Source organism: Condylura cristata, unplaced genomic scaffold (assembly GCF_000260355.1).
Source record: "Condylura cristata isolate star-nosed mole 26May11 unplaced genomic scaffold, ConCri1.0 scaffold00037, whole genome shotgun sequence".
NCBI lineage: Eukaryota > Metazoa > Chordata > Mammalia > Eulipotyphla > Talpidae > Condylura > Condylura cristata.
In genome coordinates this window covers 10,688,957-10,706,747 of record NW_004567138.1, presented here as the reverse complement: position 1 = coordinate 10,706,747, position 17,791 = coordinate 10,688,957, and the positions used below count along the sequence as shown (strand labels likewise).

Here is a 17,791-nt window from a genome sequence, read left to right as displayed (position 1 = left end):
TTTGATTTTCATTTCCCTGATTACAAGTGATGTTGAACATTTTGTTGTATACCTGTTGGCCATTTGCATATCACTTTTGGAAAAGTGTCTTACTAGCTCTTCTCCCATTTTTTGAGTGAGTTTTTTGTTGAGGCTTGTTAGCTTTCTGCAGATGTTTCTGATCAGTTCCTTATCATATGGTGTACAAAATTTTTAACCAGTCAGTGGGGTATCTCTTTGGTTTTAGCTAATATCTCTTTTGCTGTACAGAAACTCTTTAATTTTATGTAGTCACAGGTGTTTACCTTTTCCTTCACTTTCTTTGCTTTAAGTAATGTCTCTTTTAAAAAATTACTGAGGTGTATGTCATGTAGTATTTTGCCTGTATTTTCTTCTAGATATTTTATAGTTTCAGGTCTTACGTCTAGTTCTTTAATGCATTTTGATGTGGCTCTTGTGTGTAGTGTGAGGCAGTAGTCTAGCTTGCTTCATTCTTTTGCATGTAGAAGTCCATTTTCCCAGCACCATTTATTGAACAAACTTTGTTCCATTATATAGTCTTTGCTGCTTTGTCAAAGATTAGTGTCAATAAGTCTATGGGTTTATTTCTGGGTTTTCTTTCTTCTTTTTTTTTGAAGATTTATTTATTTATGCATACAGAACCAGAGGTGCAGGGGCATTCAGAAGATTCACCAGAGACAGAGTGGGGAGCAGAACAGGCAGACTGATGAAGTACACTGCTGAAGGGAGCAGAGGGTGAGAGAGGAGAGGTCTGCTGCACCATGTGGGTCACCTCCTAGGGCGGAGATCAAACTTACACTGAAGTAGCCATGGCTACTTCATGGCTAGTAGCTTCATAGTGCTGCACTTCAGCCCGTGGTGCCAGCAGGATGGGCCCTATTTCTGGGATTTCTATTTGATTCCATTGGTCGATGTGTCTGTTTTTGTTCTAGTACCATGCAGCTTTAATTATTATGGCTTTGTAGTATAGTGTGAAATCTGGGAGTGTTACACCTCAATTCCTCTTCTTTTTAGGCAGGAGATCTTTGGCTATTTGAGTTTTCTATGGCTCCATATAAATTTCATCAATATTTGTTCTATTTCTTTAAAGAAAGTCACTGAAATTTTTATCGGAATAGCACTGAATCTGTAAATTGCGTCTGGGAGGATGACCATCTTCATAATGTTAATTCTTCCATTCCATGAGCAGAGGATGTCTTTCCATTTCTTTGTGTCTTCTGTTTCTTTTAGCGATCTTTTTATAATTTTCTATATAGGTCCTTCATCTATTTCTAAGGTTTATTCCCAAGTATTTGATTTTTTTGGGTTTCAATGATAAAAGGGATGGTTTTCTTGATTTCTTCTTCTTCTTCAGACTGATGGTTTGCCTATAGGAGGGTTAATGATTTTTGTGCGGTAATTTTATATCCTGCTACTTTACTGAACTGTTTATTTTGATTAGTTTTTCCATGGAGTTTTTGTATATTATCATAGCATCTCCAAGTAGTTGATGTGCTGGATTAAATCAGGAATTTCCTCGTAATGACATTTTATCTTTCAGGGCAGTGCTGCAGCTTTGTCTTGGTATCTTGGTAAACACATGTTTCAAAAATGCTTTTTGAAAATTTGAAAATAATCCTTGAATCCTCCTTACTGTACTTTCTTCATCAAATCTATTTGGGGAATCAACCTATTACTAACGAGCAAAATAAACATTTTTATATTCTGTTTGAATTCCATTGTATTTTTTTTCTCTTTCCTTTTTTCTTTTTATGGCCCCTCATTTATTTCTCTACTCTCTTCCCTCCTTTTATCTCAACTTCTGCTCCTCCATCCCTTTCCTTTTTCCTAGCTACTGTATAGGATAGTTTTTCTACTTCTATTTCTTCTACGCTTGGATTTACACATCTTGTTTATGCTTGGATTTACACATCTTGTTATGCTTTGTTTTCCATAGAAAATTTGTTTCTATTTACAACTCATTTACACAGAATTTTCAGTGGAATAAGCAAAATGCTTAGTAATCTGGTCAAATAATGATTTATAGACAGAAGCCATGAGAACATCTATCACAAATTTAACATATAGTTATTACTGATACCAGTACAATATATTCTCTTTGAGATTAACTTCTTGTGGTCAAGATGCAGCATAATTAATTCTTGAATTTTGCATATTACTTGACATCCCTGTGAATAAAGATATTACCCATGAATAACAGTATGAAAATACTTTCTCATTTTTTTATAGTTCAAGTTAGATGGTCAATGATCCTTTGCCATGAGAGTCTAAAACTGGATTGTGAGATAGAATGTGACTTTTCTCTCACCTTTTCACAGATTCAACAAATGACCACATATAGGTCACATGACTCTCCTGCTTACCGTCATTACCACTTACTGTTCACTTACCGTGTACCCCTCACTCTTCTAAAAGTGCCCAACACAAAGGACATAATCCTGTGAGGTAAGCACTATTATGAAATTTATGCATATAGATTCCATGCATAATATATAATTATAATACGAAATTCACATATGTGAAAATATGGATGTATATGCTCTCTATTACATCTAATAACAGAGTATTCTTTTCACTCAGGTGAAAATCTGAGGTACAGCGTGGTTCAGTAATTTGCCCAAGGTCATATAGTAGGTGACAGGTAAGGTTTAACCTAAGAAGTCAGGTCCCAAGTGGGAAGTGCTGAACACCATACTTTACTGCCTCCTGGTGCAAACAACCTCAAGATGGCCACTCATCCTCCTCACTCCTCTTACCATCATCTCTGCTGTATTTCACTCACCCACTTATATACATAAACACGTTCAACACACCGTCAACAGACCTGCCCTACCTCCAAGACCTTGGCTTCTGAGCTGTCAATCCATCGCCTCAAATATTTTTCACAACTGAACTTTTCACAGCTACTGAGCCTGCTCAGTATTTCCAGTGAGCAGTCTGGCTCTTTAATTTCCTACTCAGACTTCTTCTGTGTCACACCAAGAGGACTCACCAATATTCTCATTCGCCCTGCATTTTTCTACCTTTCACCATCACCATCATCCACTCTTTTGGTCTGGATGTTCTACCATTACCCTTGCACTTCAGCTTCTCAGAGCCTTTACCCAACCTCCAAGTCACTCTCCTGATACTGCCTCCTTCCCAAAGCTTTCCCAGACCGTTCTTCTTGGTCACCTCAGAAAGCCAGACACAATCTCTCCCTCCCCTACATTCACAACACTTAGCCTGTACAGCAAATACAGTGCTTGTCATGTCTGTCTTATCATCTAGCTGTCTGCAAATTCCCTCAGCAGCCTGTCTAGCCTCTAATCAAAACTTAGAATATATAGCTCCACGCCTGGGGCTAGACTAGAGTTAGGGGCAAAATACTTCATGATTTAAAAAGTTCTATGAGGATCCCTGATTTCAGAGGTAAGGACCCAGGAGCCTAATTTAGGAGGTAAGCCACAGTGACAGAGGAGACACATTTTCACTTACTCCTCTTTCTTTGAATGCCTATTATGCATAAAGCTGTGCAATGGGCACTGTGCTAAGCACTGAGAACACAGGGGCAAGAGTGCCAACTTTAAAAAAAAAAAATTGAGTGTTTACTGACTGGAAGAAACAACAGGTTACAATAACGCAATGGGATGCCACAGCTGGCTGTGGAATAAATACCAGTGTATGAGTCAGGGAATTTACTATCTTTGCAGTAACATCATGAGAGCTTTCACTCACACATGTATGGAAACAGGCTTGGGAATTCACTAGCCAGAGGCACACCCCGAGTGATGGCGAAGCTTCTGTGTGCCCAGCAAATCAGTCTCCATCGGTTGCGAGTGTCTGCTGCAAATGGAGAGGGGATACTTCCCAACTCTCTCTGCCTGTAGTGCTTTTCCCTTCAGCTTTTGTTGCTGCTTTTTCGTGTGTGGAGGCTAGTGACTACCTGGAATCATTTTTATTGTGTTTATTCACTGGCTGTGTGCTCACCTCAACCAGATCAACCATTCTATGGACTCTGAGCTGAAGGATCCTCACTCATTTTACTTACTGTTAAACAGGAATGTTCTTGTAGTTAACCTCTAGCATTCCTCTCTAAATGAGGTTTACCTGGCAAACTTGGATCTGCTCTCCCGATCAGGAGGACTGCCAGTTGGGTGGTGTTAGAGGGAGTTTTATTTGAAAGTGATTCCAAAACCTGTGAGAGAGATAAAGCAGAGAAATAAGTTGGGGAAACATCCATGCGCTTCTTTTTGCCAGCATCTGTTTGGATTCTGGCCCTCAGTTCCCTTTAAGAAACTATTTCTGTGCTGCCCAACCTGTTCCCTGAGTGTTGAATACAGACACTGAGCACAGGACAACTGTGTCTTATTTTGACTTTACTGGGATGTGCCTTTTTTAAAGGCATGCTTATGTTTGAAAATGTAGATGCATATTCCGTGCACAAGATCACTGGGACCTGATAAAGGAAGAGCTGCAGAAAGCAGGGCCCTCTCCAGTTATTTCTGGCCTCCCGGAGATGGATCTGCAAAGTGCACTGCAGGGGGACACCCTGTGTGTTGTGGGGTCCAGCAGCTCCCCTCCTCTGGACTCATCCTGAGGAAATCACCATGAAAAGATACAAGACACACCCACGTGTTTATTTACCAAAGCATTGTTTTCAAATGGTGAAAAGTTAGGAACAACGGAAAGGTGGGTTGATGGTTGTTCCATAAACATTCAAATATAAAAGTATGTGTGGTATTACCCAATGTTTACTGGGAAAAAAAAAAAAAAGCTTTTGTGGGGCCTCCCTGGTGATGCAACGGATTATAGTGCAGCACTTACGAAGCTATCTGCAGCCTCTGCAGCACAAGTTTGACCCCACGCCAGGGAGGCAACCCACATGGCGCATCAGACCTCTCTTATCTCGCCCACTGCTCCCCTCAGCAGTGTAGTTCAATCCATCTGCCTGTTCTGTCCCCCACTCTGTTTCTGGTGAATCCTATCACCTGTGAGTCCTCTCACTTCTGTGCCTGCCTGTTCTGTTCCCCACTCTGTTTGTGGTGAATCCTATCACCTGTGAATCCTCTCACCTCTAAGCCTCTGACCTGTACCCCAATTCTTGTATGCGTAAATAAATCTTTAAAAAAATGTCTTTGTGTGTTTGTAAATAGAAAGATAAAGATTAATTAGATGACAGAATGTAAATTGCTCTCTCTGAGTGGTGAAATTAGCTGTGTTGGTTTTTTTTTGGGGGGGGGGTTTAATATTTAAAAATTCCCTATAGTATAAATGTTATTTTTAGCCAGAAATGTTTAATAACTTCCTAAATACCATTTCAAGAGCAATAAACATACGCTGGGCTGTGAGTGCTCCCCGAGACTCATTCTAGCATCCCTCACTAAAGGATCTCTGTCATCAAAACAATAAAGTGAAATAGTATTTAATATCTATATCCTAGAGATTTCCAATATGGAAATGGATTGTTTTTTTTTTTTAAAGATTTATTTATTTATTCATACAGAACTGGGGTACAGGCCAGAGATGCGGAGGGTGAGAGGATTCACCAGGGACAGAGTGGGGAGCAGAACAGGCAGATCAATGAAGTACACTGCTGAGGGGAGCAGTGGGCGGGCCAGGAGAGGTCTGCCACGCCATGTGGTCACCTCCGGGGCAGGCGGGAATCGAACTCATGCGGAAGTGGCTTAAGCTTCTTAGTGCAGCGCTTTAACCCGCTGCGCCACCAGGGAGGGCCCGGAAATGGATTGTTTTTAAGGCAATCTCTAGAGTTGGCCCCAAAGTTACTACATTCTTTTTTTTGCCCAGAACAAGAAAGCATGTGCTTTGTGAAAAGGGACGGGGTGTGGACTCTTTCACAGCTGTTAACATGCTTGATGTTGACAATGAGTGGCCAGAGGAAGGAAGGAGGGAGGGGAAGGGTAAACTGGGGAGAAGGGGCGATGGTGTGGAGAAGGGCTGAGTGGACTCTCAGCAGGGACCTGACCATGTGCTGCTGCTCCACAGGAACACCTGACACTTACATAATGTTACATCGCAATGCTCATTCAGTCACAAGCTTTTTTTAACTGCGAAATTGAAACATACTGCTGGAAACTGGGCTAATATTCCAACACGGAGTAATGCCAGAGATACACTAATGACTGAAAAATGGAAGTTATAGAACATAAACACCAGGATTACTTAAAAAAACAGCAGCAGCAACAACAGCCCGCACCCCGCCAACTAAATGGGACATTTCCTTGAGAGCATCTATATTTAGAGACATGTGGATACACCCAGAAATAAGCCTTGGATGGTACACACTTGAGTTGTTATGAAGGTGACCCCAGGGAGTGGGTGGGAGAGGGAGAGACAGCAAACAGGCAGGGTTTTAGGGTAAGCGTGGGGGAGGGTTGTTTACTTTTTATTTTATATACTTATTTACATGGTCTTTAAGGGTGGGCAGGCAGGCAGGAATTCAGTGGGCTATTCCCATTAATCAAATTAATGGGTCCACCAAATTCAAGCTCAGAGCAGACCCAGGAAAAATACGGCATGGGAAACGACTGTGTTCAACAACTAGTAGTCATCTTCGTAGGTACTCATTCCTGCCTTGGCAAACACACTTTCCCCTATCACAATGTCTTTCCCTTTCCTCTTCCAAAAACCACTTACAGAAGGGAGCGCACAAATGGTTTTAAAATATTACTTTCTCACCACATTCATTTTTCAATAGGCTAATGAAGGAATGAAACACGAATGGTTGCACCTTACATTTCCATCAGGATTTGGGGCCTAACGTGTCAGTGAATTGACACGTTAATATTGCCGCGTAAATATCCATGCAGACTAGGCGAGGCTGGAGAAGCATTTTCCATGTGAGGGAGCAGATCTCTGCCACTTCAAAATATACTTTTTGGGTTTATTTCATGGGAGGGGCTCGGAAGGATGGGTAGAGGCAACGCATTTGTGAAAGACATTTGCATGTATTAAAAAAAAACAAAACCTCTCTTCTCTTCTTTAAGTGTGCCTCTCTCAGTCTTCAGGGAAGACCTAAGCTCCTTTCCATGGAGAAGGAATTATTTCCTAATAAGTTCCCTAACTCACCTTTGCTTTTCTTCTCCCCAACTCCTTTTACATAGCTATTGAAAAGGGCATCTGAGGGCGCTCCCTGGTGGCGTAATGGGTTAAAGCGCACCACTATGAAGCTGACCACAGCCACTTCAGCATGAGTTCGATCCCCAGCCCAGAGCTGACCCACATGGCGCAGCAGACCTCTCCTGACCTGCCTGCTGCTCCCCTCAGCAGTGTATTTTGTCAGTCTGCCTGTTCTGCTCCCCACTCTGTCTCTGGTGAGCCCGCTCACCGCCCCTGCACCTCTGGCCTCTAACCCAGTTCTGTATGAATAAATCTTTAAAAAAAAACAAAAATGGCATCTGAGGCCCACATGAGTGAATGACTCATGCTGGAGTCTCTCCCACGTTTACAGGTGGCATATACATTATTATTGAACTCCTTGCTGATTTTTTTTCTCTTATCACCTTGTCTGATGTTTACTCATTATTTGCCAGCTTAGATGAACTCAGAGGGTATACAGGATGATTTCCTTTGCACCCTGGCATCAGACTCACAGATGATGGTATATGTCAGGGTCCCGCTGCAGCCGGGTTTGGAATCCTATATACAAATCATCCCAGAGAAGACCATTCTTCACCACGTGTCTGATGACATCAACCCGGCTCCGAATCTGAAACAGACATCAACAACTAACAGAGGTGACCCAGCCAGCACAGAGTATGGTCCCCTGGTGTCTTGGGAGACAAAGCTGTCTATCGTGGCTGGGAGACTTGGGGGCATCATAGAGAAAAGTACAGGGGAATATCTATTAAGAGCCCAGGGCGCAGGAGAAACTGAGGAAAGAAAACAGGAGATGAATCAGGAGCAGAGGGCACACAGCTGAGGACAGAGACAGCCTGCTGGCCTGCTTGCAGGGGCATCCCCATGGAAGCGGGCAAGGCACCCCAGCACAGTGACAGGCACCATTCTCCACCTTGGGTTACAATTCCCAGTGTGCCATGAAGCAGACTTCCTGATGGGGGTAGCTGGGAAGGAGCAAGGTGGCTGAGGAGGCATAAAGGAGGAAGGAGACACTTGGAGGGACCTTTGGGAGAGACATGGGGCACATGTGTGGAGAAGCTGCCCCTGGAACGTCAGCTGTTTGGCAGAGACAATGGCGGCTGTTAGCCTGACCCGTGGTGGATAATATGGTACACTTTGAATCTGGGATATCTCTTCCTGTCCCGTTTCTCTAGGATTCGCCAACCCCTTTCTTGAGGTTCCCCACCAGAAGTTGTCTTAGACTCATGGCTATTTTGTGGGGCTCAACTGCCCCACTTTGTGCTCAGCCTATCTGGCTAGGCATTTGCCCACAGGGGATGGGGATTTGGGGATTTGCTCAGAAGGTGGTTGCTTGAAATCCTTTCTTCTCTATGCCCTTCAGATTTTCCCAATGATTAAAGATATTCTTAAGCACACAAAGAGTCTGCTTTCTTTGCTTTTTGTATGTACACATGGCTAGACCCTCAAAAGAGGCAAAGCAGGCTTTTCCCTTAACAACGTGGAGTCTTTCGGAACCTCTGGGTTGTGCAGTTACAAATTTGGCTTCCTGATGAGAAAAGCCACCCAGGTTGGTCAGCCCTATGGGGAAGCTTCCCGAAAGCACCCACTCCCCTAAATGCAAATATGATTTTTGTTTAGTGTGTTTGTGTGTATCTCTTTGTTTCAGATATTCTTAGATTAGAAACACTGGCTTTGACTTGTGCAGGATTTGTGTGCAATTCATTTCCAGTCATTAGTTCAGAGATTTGTCTTTATCGATGTCTTTCAGCATGGGAGTAAGTAGTTTTGTTTCTTTGCTTTCTAAGTACTCTCAAGAAGATGTCTGAAAGCACACTTGGGAGGTGCAAGATGGTGTCCACCGGAAGCCCTGTGCTAACGAACTTCTTTCAGACATCTAAGGTTTCCATAATGGAACTCAGAAGAAGCTTGATTCTTTCCTTCTAGTCTCCTGAGATTTTATTTTTCAGTTTGTATGACTCTGTTAGCCTGTGTTAAATGCTGTGACTCTGGGCTTTTGTTTGTGACAATTTCCTGATTTCTGCTGGGTTGAGCCTCAAGTTGTTTTTACAGCTTAGGATGTGGCCAACTGTGGCTCATTAATTGTTCAAACTAGAAAATCCTTGCCTGGGGGTTGAGACCAACTAAGTCAAATGAAGCCTCACGAGTGAGAAATATCTAGTGATTTATGATGTAGCCCTAGTGCACTTCTGGAGTGAATGGATTTTGTAAGGTCTGGATCAGAAAATTTTAAGCACTCTTATCCCCTTTGAAACAGATCACGACTGGGAACTGTCTACACAATTTGTTTGGGGCATATTTGTCACTTCAATTTTTTAATTTATTTGATGTTTATGAATGACAGTTTAAGATTCTGGCTTCCTACCAAGGAAGGTCTGCTTTGATAATTAAATTATTTGATGAATCTATTTGATGATTAAAGCCCTCTGATTGCACTGGAAATGTACTCTGGAAACTCCAATGTAACTGGCAGCCTCTGATTACTTTTTTTTTTTTTTTTTAGCCTCTGATTACTTTTGCATGAGGCACTGACACCAGATTTTGATCTTTTTGCTGTCATCCTTCCTGGTTTGGAAACTTGATTTGTTCTTTGATTTTTAGGTTTTGCTCTTTCAGCTTCTGTCACAGGATACTTCCGGCCGGATGAACACTGGAAACCCTGAGATGATGAAAAAGTGCCTCCCTGTATAAGTGCTCTCACTGGATTTTCGTCTCCTTGCAAAGTCTCAGGTATGGGATGGCATCTGGAACTAGAAGGGGATAGGGAGGTAGGAAGGGCATCATACCTAGTACAGTAATCCGCATGTCCCCTAAAGCTCCTGACTCATGCTAATGGAACTCAAGACTGAGAATTTTCTACACAGGATTGAATGGGCTTACTGGAGAGTAATGTAATTTTAATGAGTTCTTGTTTGAAATGATACTCTTTAGTGTGTTTTTTGAATTCAAGAAAACCTTTCATTTTAGCCAACCACGCCTGCAACAATGTGAAAGTGCATTTTGTGAGCAGAACTAAAACATGCTTGTATTTTTTTTCTATGATATCAGAATATGGAAAAATAGTAATCCTTTGTATTATTCATAGAAAGGTGTCTATCTTTGCATAATTTGAAGAACTTTATTCTTCTCTCCATGAATTAGAGAACCGGAAACATGTTCATTCCTGATGATTTCAAGCTGGCATTTATTTTCCATGCAAAATGGTTCCCAGCCAGCTCATTCATTTACAAGAATGGCCTTAACCCAGTTTGTGTAATTCCTGTTTTCAACTAAAGCCGAAGATTAAAAAAAAAAAAAAAATCCTACACGGGTGCAGAGACTCCTCAAATCATCTTGAAAAGCCTTTATTTTTTTTTCTTGGTAATTAAAGATTACAAGTCACCTACAAAGAGAGAGCGATCAGTGCGGAGCAAGCAAGGCTGTGTGCAAACAGAAGCCCAAGGAGCGCTGCCTCGGGTGTCTGCAGAAAACCTTCAGGCGACATGAGATTGAAAGTGCTTCAAGTTGACCTCAGGTGTGCCTTTTCTTTGGCAATTGCTTAAGCAGAACGTTGCACAGAGGAGTAAAGGCAGAAGGTGAGGACAAGGGTGAAGACACATGGTGACTGAAGCAGGGCTAGAGGGCCATCCACACTGGAGCAGGAGGTGTGAGAGCTCCCGGAACCCTAGAGAGGACAGAGCCTTTTTGTTTTCTAACTTAAGATAGAAAAATTACTTGTGAGTTTGAAAGGCAATGCTAAAAAAAAAAAAAAAAAAAAAAGGCAACAAGTTTTTCTCAGGACAAGCATAGCTCTGGACTCTGGAAGCAAAGCTCCACGTGCAGAAAGCAGAAATCTCACTACCGCCAGGGAGATTAAAGCTTTGAGGGCCACAACACAGACCATCTTGTACAGGCAAGATGAGGCGCCCCAAGGTTTATTTTATGAAAAGCTGTGAGAAAGTGTTTTCAACTGAATGGTTTCAAATGTTGTTTTAAGAATTTCAAAGATGAATCTCCTTTGAGGCTAACAGCTGAATTTATAGTTTTGTATGTTCACATTTAAACCTCAGCAGTGGAGAACTGATAGTCTCTGGAGCCAGACGACTGGAGGTCAACCCCCTGAAGTACAATTTACTGGCTACATGAGCTGTGTTATTTACTGGGACAGCATTTTCTCCACCTATCAATGGAGACTAGAGTCACATCTGTTCCTAAGGTTATTGTAAGATTAAGTAACTTACTGATATTTATAAAGTGTCTTAAAGTTGCATCTGGTGCACAAAAATGTCACTGTTTGTTAACGAAAGTAATACATGCAACAGCTCCATCTTGCTTGAAATGGGAGCTTCACATAGGGCCTGATTATATGTGAAAATCCAGTTAACTAAACCCGTAAAGTAGGCGGTGAATTATTGGTTCTGCTGAAGTTTTAGCATAGAACCCTAGCTAGTAGCAAACACTTTCCTAAACATAAAAATGCTGGTCAAATCATTAAAATGTAGTTTAAAGACACAACTAGTCCAAGGGGCATCTAAATCTCTATGAGTTTGGCATCACATTTATATGATACAAGTAGTAAGTGGGAAGGGCAGACTGTACAGTGTCCAGATTTCATGATGCATGTGTTCATAGAGAATTTAAAATTACAATGCAATGCTCACATTGATCATGTTACTGGACTTTCACAAAAATGCTGCTAAAGTGAAAACAAGCGTGCTTTCTGTAGACTCGCTCTCTTCACAGAGCCACCTGGGAGTTGACCTGGAAAGGCCACCGTGTGGAGAGAAGGCAAAGGAGGACCGAGAGCAATGCTTGCTGCTGTGGTACCAGCCGGGAAGGGCAGCTGTTTGGAAGAAAGCAGGAAGAGAAACCCATCTTCGCAAACGGCTCAAAGAGAAGCCATTTTAGGTATTAACTGACTTTAGCTACTACGTAGGTTTCAACACTGGCTCACTGTGATACTTCCGGCCAGGTGAACACTGGAAACTCCGAGATGATGAAAAAGTGCCCCCACTTTGAGTGCTCTCACTGAATTTTTGTCTCCTTGCAAAGTCTAAGGTATGGGATGGCATCTGGAACTAGAAAGGGATAAGGAGGAAGGGAGGGAAAGATGCCAGAGTGAAGAAAAATATTGACTATATTCTCTGTCCTAGCAACTCATCTGTAAATATGAAGTTGTTCTAAAAGAGTTTACTTAAAATGTAAGAAAGTAAGGGAAGGAAGGAAGAAGGGGGAAGAGGAGGAAGAGGAGGAGAAGAGGAAGGTAAAGGAGGGGAGAGGGAGGGCGTGGGAGGGAGAACAGAGGAGGAGGCGCCGAGGAGGAAGAAAGGGGCCACAGCCACCAGTGTGGCTACTTACTTCCTCATAGGGATGCTCCCGGCTTGGTCTTTGCTTTGGGAAAGATAAGTCTAGAAAGTCAACCAAATAGTCATATCCTCCAGGAAAGGGGTTAAAGTGATCATCAGTCTCAATCATCTGCAAAAACATGGTCAAAGGGAAGAAGTCTATCAATCTGTGGCCAAGGTTTTTAAAACGCTCTACAATGTACAAGCCCCAGGTGCCCATAAGTGACAGCCAAAAAATGGAATTATTATAAAAAGAGTTCTACTCTGTCTCTATTCCCCATCCCTTCTCCTCCTCCCCGCCCACACTTCCGAACTGCTGGTGATAGAGGTTAGGGAGAGGGAGATCGGGAGACCCTAAGCTGGTGTAGGGGGAAATCTGCACACACACATTGCTCATGGCCCGGCTGCTCTGAGTTCATTTTCCAGCCCAAGGACACGTCTGGAGTAGGCGGGAGCCAGAGCTCTCTAAAGACCAGTGTCACGGCAGGACGGGTCAGAGGCCAGGTGTCCAGGAGGGCGAGAGGGAGCTGGACAGCAAGTCCCTGGCAGCAGTGAAGGCCACTTACTGCTGAACTGTCTTTGTGCAACTCACTATAAAAGCCAGCTGGAAATGAAATGTTGAGGCGGGCACATTAGGGTGTTAACCCCCCATCTTCCAGATTGCCGGCTGTCTGATTAAAGTGCACTTTAAAGATTCAGTTCCTGTCTCTACTTTACTGGCATTCAGTGGTGGCAGGTGACCCGAACTCTGGCCTTCCGGATACAGTGACATTCAAATCCTAGTCATCGATACTAGAAAACTGCCTCATATCACTAACCACAGTCAAATTTACGGAGAAAGAAAATGAAATAGTGCCTTTTGGGACAAAATGGACAGCTCTTGAGGTGATTATATTAAGTGAAATAAGTCAGCTAGTAAAAGACAGATTCTGAATGGTTTCACCTATTTGTGTAATATAAATAAGCAAAGAGAATGAACTGGCAAAACACAACAGAAATAATTCTTAGACACTTTTCAAAGGGAACCTGGGGTGGGGGGAAGGAAAGGGGTAAGTCATTGACAAAGGATTTTTTGGGAAGGGTAAATGAAGCCATTCCACATGGGGTGACATGTATCCCCCCTTCCCCAGATATATAGACAAATTCATAGCATTTATAGAGAAGGTTATCATTATCTTAAGTACTACTAGTAATGAGATATTAAATGCAATTATAAATTTGCAAGGTAAGGAATAAAAAGGACATGTTTCTCGTCATCAAACAGCTGCTAAACACATGTAGTTTCCTTAAAAATTCCAAATGTTCCCTCTTTTTTATATTAACTTTTAACTGAAAATATCACTCACAACAGTATTTCTAAGGTCTTTGGATTGCAAAATCAATTTCCTAAAAAATAGTCAGAAGCTAACATAGGCACCAGTATTTTACTTCACCAAAGAGGTCTTCTACAAAATTCTTACCTTCCTTTATTTCATTAAAGGAAGAATATTTTGGCACCTCAAACACAGAAAGGACCTGCTTATGGTGGTCTCAACAAGAGCTGACATTTCATCCCAAGAAGGGCCGACTTTTTTGTAACACAGTCATACACATACTCCATCGCCAGAAAAATCTTTGTCACAGACTGACATTGACCCCTAAGTAGGCTTTTGGGTACCACCGCCTTCGAGAATGGCGAGTTCCCTGGTATTAACAGGCAGGAATTGAAAGGTGACCCTGGAGAATAGTTTACTCTGCAGCTCCTGGGTTCCTGTCTTTAAGAGTGTGAATATTGACAATTTCCCAGCATCTCCCCGTGCATGATCCAGGCACTAAATATACAAGTGGCTACTTGCTCCCAGCCCACTTTAGGCCTTTTCTTTCTTGCACCCATGCCTCTTAGAACTTAAATTGATTTTGGATAAAGGTACACACTTATAACCTGAGTGACCAAGTAATAACCTGGACCTCGTGGCTTGTGGGCTCTGGGTGTATGTGCTGAGGCTAATTTAAGTTCTACATCCACAGACTAGATCTAGAAATTAACCTCTTGGTTTGTGGAGTTTAGTCCTGACCACAGCACAGGTAAGAATTGCCTACTAGAGGAGTATAATGGACCAGGCGAGAAAATAACAAAAATAATGAACAACCATATACCAGAGACATTCTGTGGGGGTGGAGTGGGGAATGGGATCAAAAACGGGGGCGGGGGGAAGGGAGGGAAATGCACGGGACTATGGTGGTGGCACAGGGGTGATTTGGTGATGGGAAACCCGCGGGGATTACAATTGAGATGGAAAAAAAAATGTGCAAAACAATGTAAAAATAAACTTTTTAATAACAAAAAAAAAAAAAAAAAGAATTGCCTGCTAGATCCCACCTGTCAGGTGGAGTCGACCTTCCAGTTGAAATAGCTGTTGCTGCCAGGTCAGGTAAAACTGATAAAAACAAAACACAAACCGTGATATCTAGCACATGTTGATAGGCGGGAAGGCGTGCTATAGAAGAGAAACTGAACTGGGCTTGGGAACACTTGTCAAATCTGCCATCGTCAAATCTGTTCTTTGTTACGAAGTTGGTAAGGCTTCAGGAATGCTTACTGAGAAATAAGAACTTCTCAGAATTTTCCAGAATACCAGAAAGCAGACACAGATATCATTTAGAGCCTACCCTGACCACCAGGTTATAATTCTTAAATCCAGCCCAAGTGAAGTATTTTTTTATCCAGGATGAGTGACGAAATATTTCATCTCCTACAGCAGCTGTCAAAGTCTCCAAGTATGGTTCAAAGTTCCAGGAATCTTTGTAAATTTTAGTTCCTGCTGGAGGCTCTATGATGCACTTGCTTAAAGACAAAACAACAGTGAGAAAAAGATATGAATAAGTCAGGCAAAAGTTAGCACTTAAATATCAAGAGTTATCCAGCAAAGTAGCTTTAAGACTGCTCAGATGATTCCTATTGTCCCACAGACGCACCCCGACCCTAGTGGAAACCAGAGCAGCTACTGTCTGCTGTTCCTCCTGTTCATGGTTAGTGTGGTGGTTTTTCGGCAGATTTCACCCGAAGATAAAAGCATGTGTCTGGAAAAAGATCAAAAGCCCACTGGTTTGAACTCTGTTGCTTCAACTGACTAGGTAATAGGGACGATATGCGGTCAGGTCTGTTCACTCATACCACCTGCCACCTCCAGAAAACGTGGGGTTCAATAAACACTTGTTGAGTATCTGAAGCCTTTGAGCTTATCTTTTGAAATGACAAGTTTTGTTTGCAGAAGAGCAACACAGACACCTAGCCTATGCCAAAGCTCACTAGGCAGGTGCCTATTTCCTCCTCATTTCCATTCCCTATTCACATCCTGTTCCCCTTCTCAGGCCTCAACATCACACATTTCATGGGACAATCCATCTTCATGCTTCCCATCAGGTTAAAGTCTCATATTCTCTTCTGGAGTGACCACAGCCTCCCAGTGGGCCTCCCTAACTCTAGTTGTTTTAACTATTGCCGCCTCCCTTGGAAATCGTCCTCTGAAAATGGAAATGATTTTTCTGGAACACAACACAGCAAGGCTGCTTATTTGCTGAATAACTTTCTCAAGCTCTTCTTACTTAGAAGCAAGGTCCTGGGAGGGTCTCACCAGGTCTCTCTAGCCCTAGCCCAAACGTACCATGCCTGCCTCATCCATTGCTTTCCCCTTCACTTACCAAGCTATTCTCAGGTAGATGGGTGGCTTTGTGCGGGAAGGACTTTTCTACAACTGTATCCCTGTGCCTAGTATGATATCTGGTAGATAGGAGGAGTTTAATAAATCATTACTGAATGATCAGCATATATTTATTCATTTATGCAAAGTATCGTCTTTCATGCTATTATTGATACCTCCCATCTCCCACACCAGCCATTCCCTCTGAGGGAATCTCTGAGTCTCTCTTTCTCCCTCTTTGAACTCTTTGAAGCATCTCTTCACCTCTAAGACCAGCTGAAGCACCACAGATTGAGTGTTTCTTGGCATATTTCCTGTTCTCTTCTCTCTCTAGGCAGAGTTAAACTGTATTATCCACAGTCTCACTATGGAAAACCTTTTATTACCCAGAATGCTCTTGTGTGACACAAAGTAATACATGCAAGTTCCTGTGCTCTACTTCAAATTTACAGAATCAGGATCTCTAGGGGAAGAACCATGGGTCTGCATTTATACAAGTTCCGCAGGCTGTTCTGATGCTACTTAAAGTCTGAGAGTTACTGCTGTAAAATAAGTCTGAAGGACATGAGAGAGGATGCATAATTCAGTAAATGAAGAAGGACAGAGGCTTTTGATGCCGGCTAATACCTGAAATAATTCATACATCAAATTTAAAAGCCAGTCTCATCTTTCTGGATAATAGAAAACCACCTCTACCCTCAAAGCTTTGGGCATGTCCTAATGAATTTTAGTCACTGTAAGAACATGCAAAATCAGTCTGGTAGCAAGCAACAGAGAGTGGGGACTTTCAAACTTTTTTGTATACGTTTCAGTGAGAATCACATTTTATATCAGGACCTTAGGATTCACATACCAAGGGCGCCTGTGAAACACATTTCCAGAAACACTAAGTTACTTATATAGATGTACTCAGATCTGTTCTGCTCTTTTCTTTTTGCTATTCTATTGATTCAATTTGATTAGACTTGACTCTATTCTATTCTGTCATATTCTACTCTTCTTATAATTTTTATTTATTAGACAAAAAAGAAACACACACAAAAAAATAACTTCAGACCAATCTTCCTGATAAACACTGATACAAAAATCTTCAATAAAATCTTAGCAAGCAGAATCCAACCATGCATTAAAAGAATAATACACCACAACCAAAATGGTTTTATTCCAGCAGCACAGGATTGTTCAACATCCAAAAATCAATTAATGTAATCCATCACATCAAATGACAAAAAATAAAAACCATATAATCATATCAATGGATTCAGAGAAGGCATTTGACAAAGTTCAACATCCACTTATGTTTAAGGCCCTCGAAATCTTCAGAGTAGAAGGAACATTCCTCAACATGATAAAAGCCATATAAAAACCCACAGCCATTATTATCCTCAACGGAGAAAAGCTGAAAGCCTTTCATTTAAAGATGTCCACTATCACCACTGCTCTTCAACATAATACTGGAAGTTCTAGCCAGAGCAGTAAAACAGGGAAAAGACATATAAGGAATCCAAAGAGGGAAAGAAGAAGTAAAACTATCTTTATTTGCAGATGCTATGATAATTTACATGGAAAACCCTTAAAAACTCCAGAGAAAAACTAATCATAACAATTAACCAGTTTAGTATGGTAGCAGGATGTCAAATCAACACACAAAAGTCAGTAGCCTTCCTATAGACAAACAACTAACCAGAA

General features: G+C 41.9%; 1 protein-coding gene across 7 annotated transcripts in view; it reads right to left on the bottom strand.

Moving 5' to 3' along the window:
• Window positions 1-730: 730 nt before the first annotated feature.
• The window catches only part of LOC101618784 (cytidine monophosphate-N-acetylneuraminic acid hydroxylase), a 73,998-nt gene continuing 56,937 nt past the window's right edge, over window positions 731-17,791 (bottom strand). For 3 of the 7 annotated variants that reach the window (XM_012732937.1, XM_012732935.1, XM_012732938.1), the window contains exons 11-15: window positions 15,072-15,246; window positions 12,436-12,552; window positions 7,593-7,708; window positions 4,090-4,177; window positions 731-2,168 (exon numbers count right to left, since the gene is read on the bottom strand). In XM_012732937.1, coding sequence (XP_012588391.1) covers window positions 4,117-4,177; window positions 7,593-7,708; window positions 12,436-12,552; window positions 15,072-15,246 — 469 coding nt within the window. In that variant the 3' untranslated portion in view covers window positions 731-2,168; window positions 4,090-4,116. The other 4 variants (XM_012732936.1, XM_012732941.1, XM_012732940.1 and 1 more) reach the window with 4 other exon arrangements.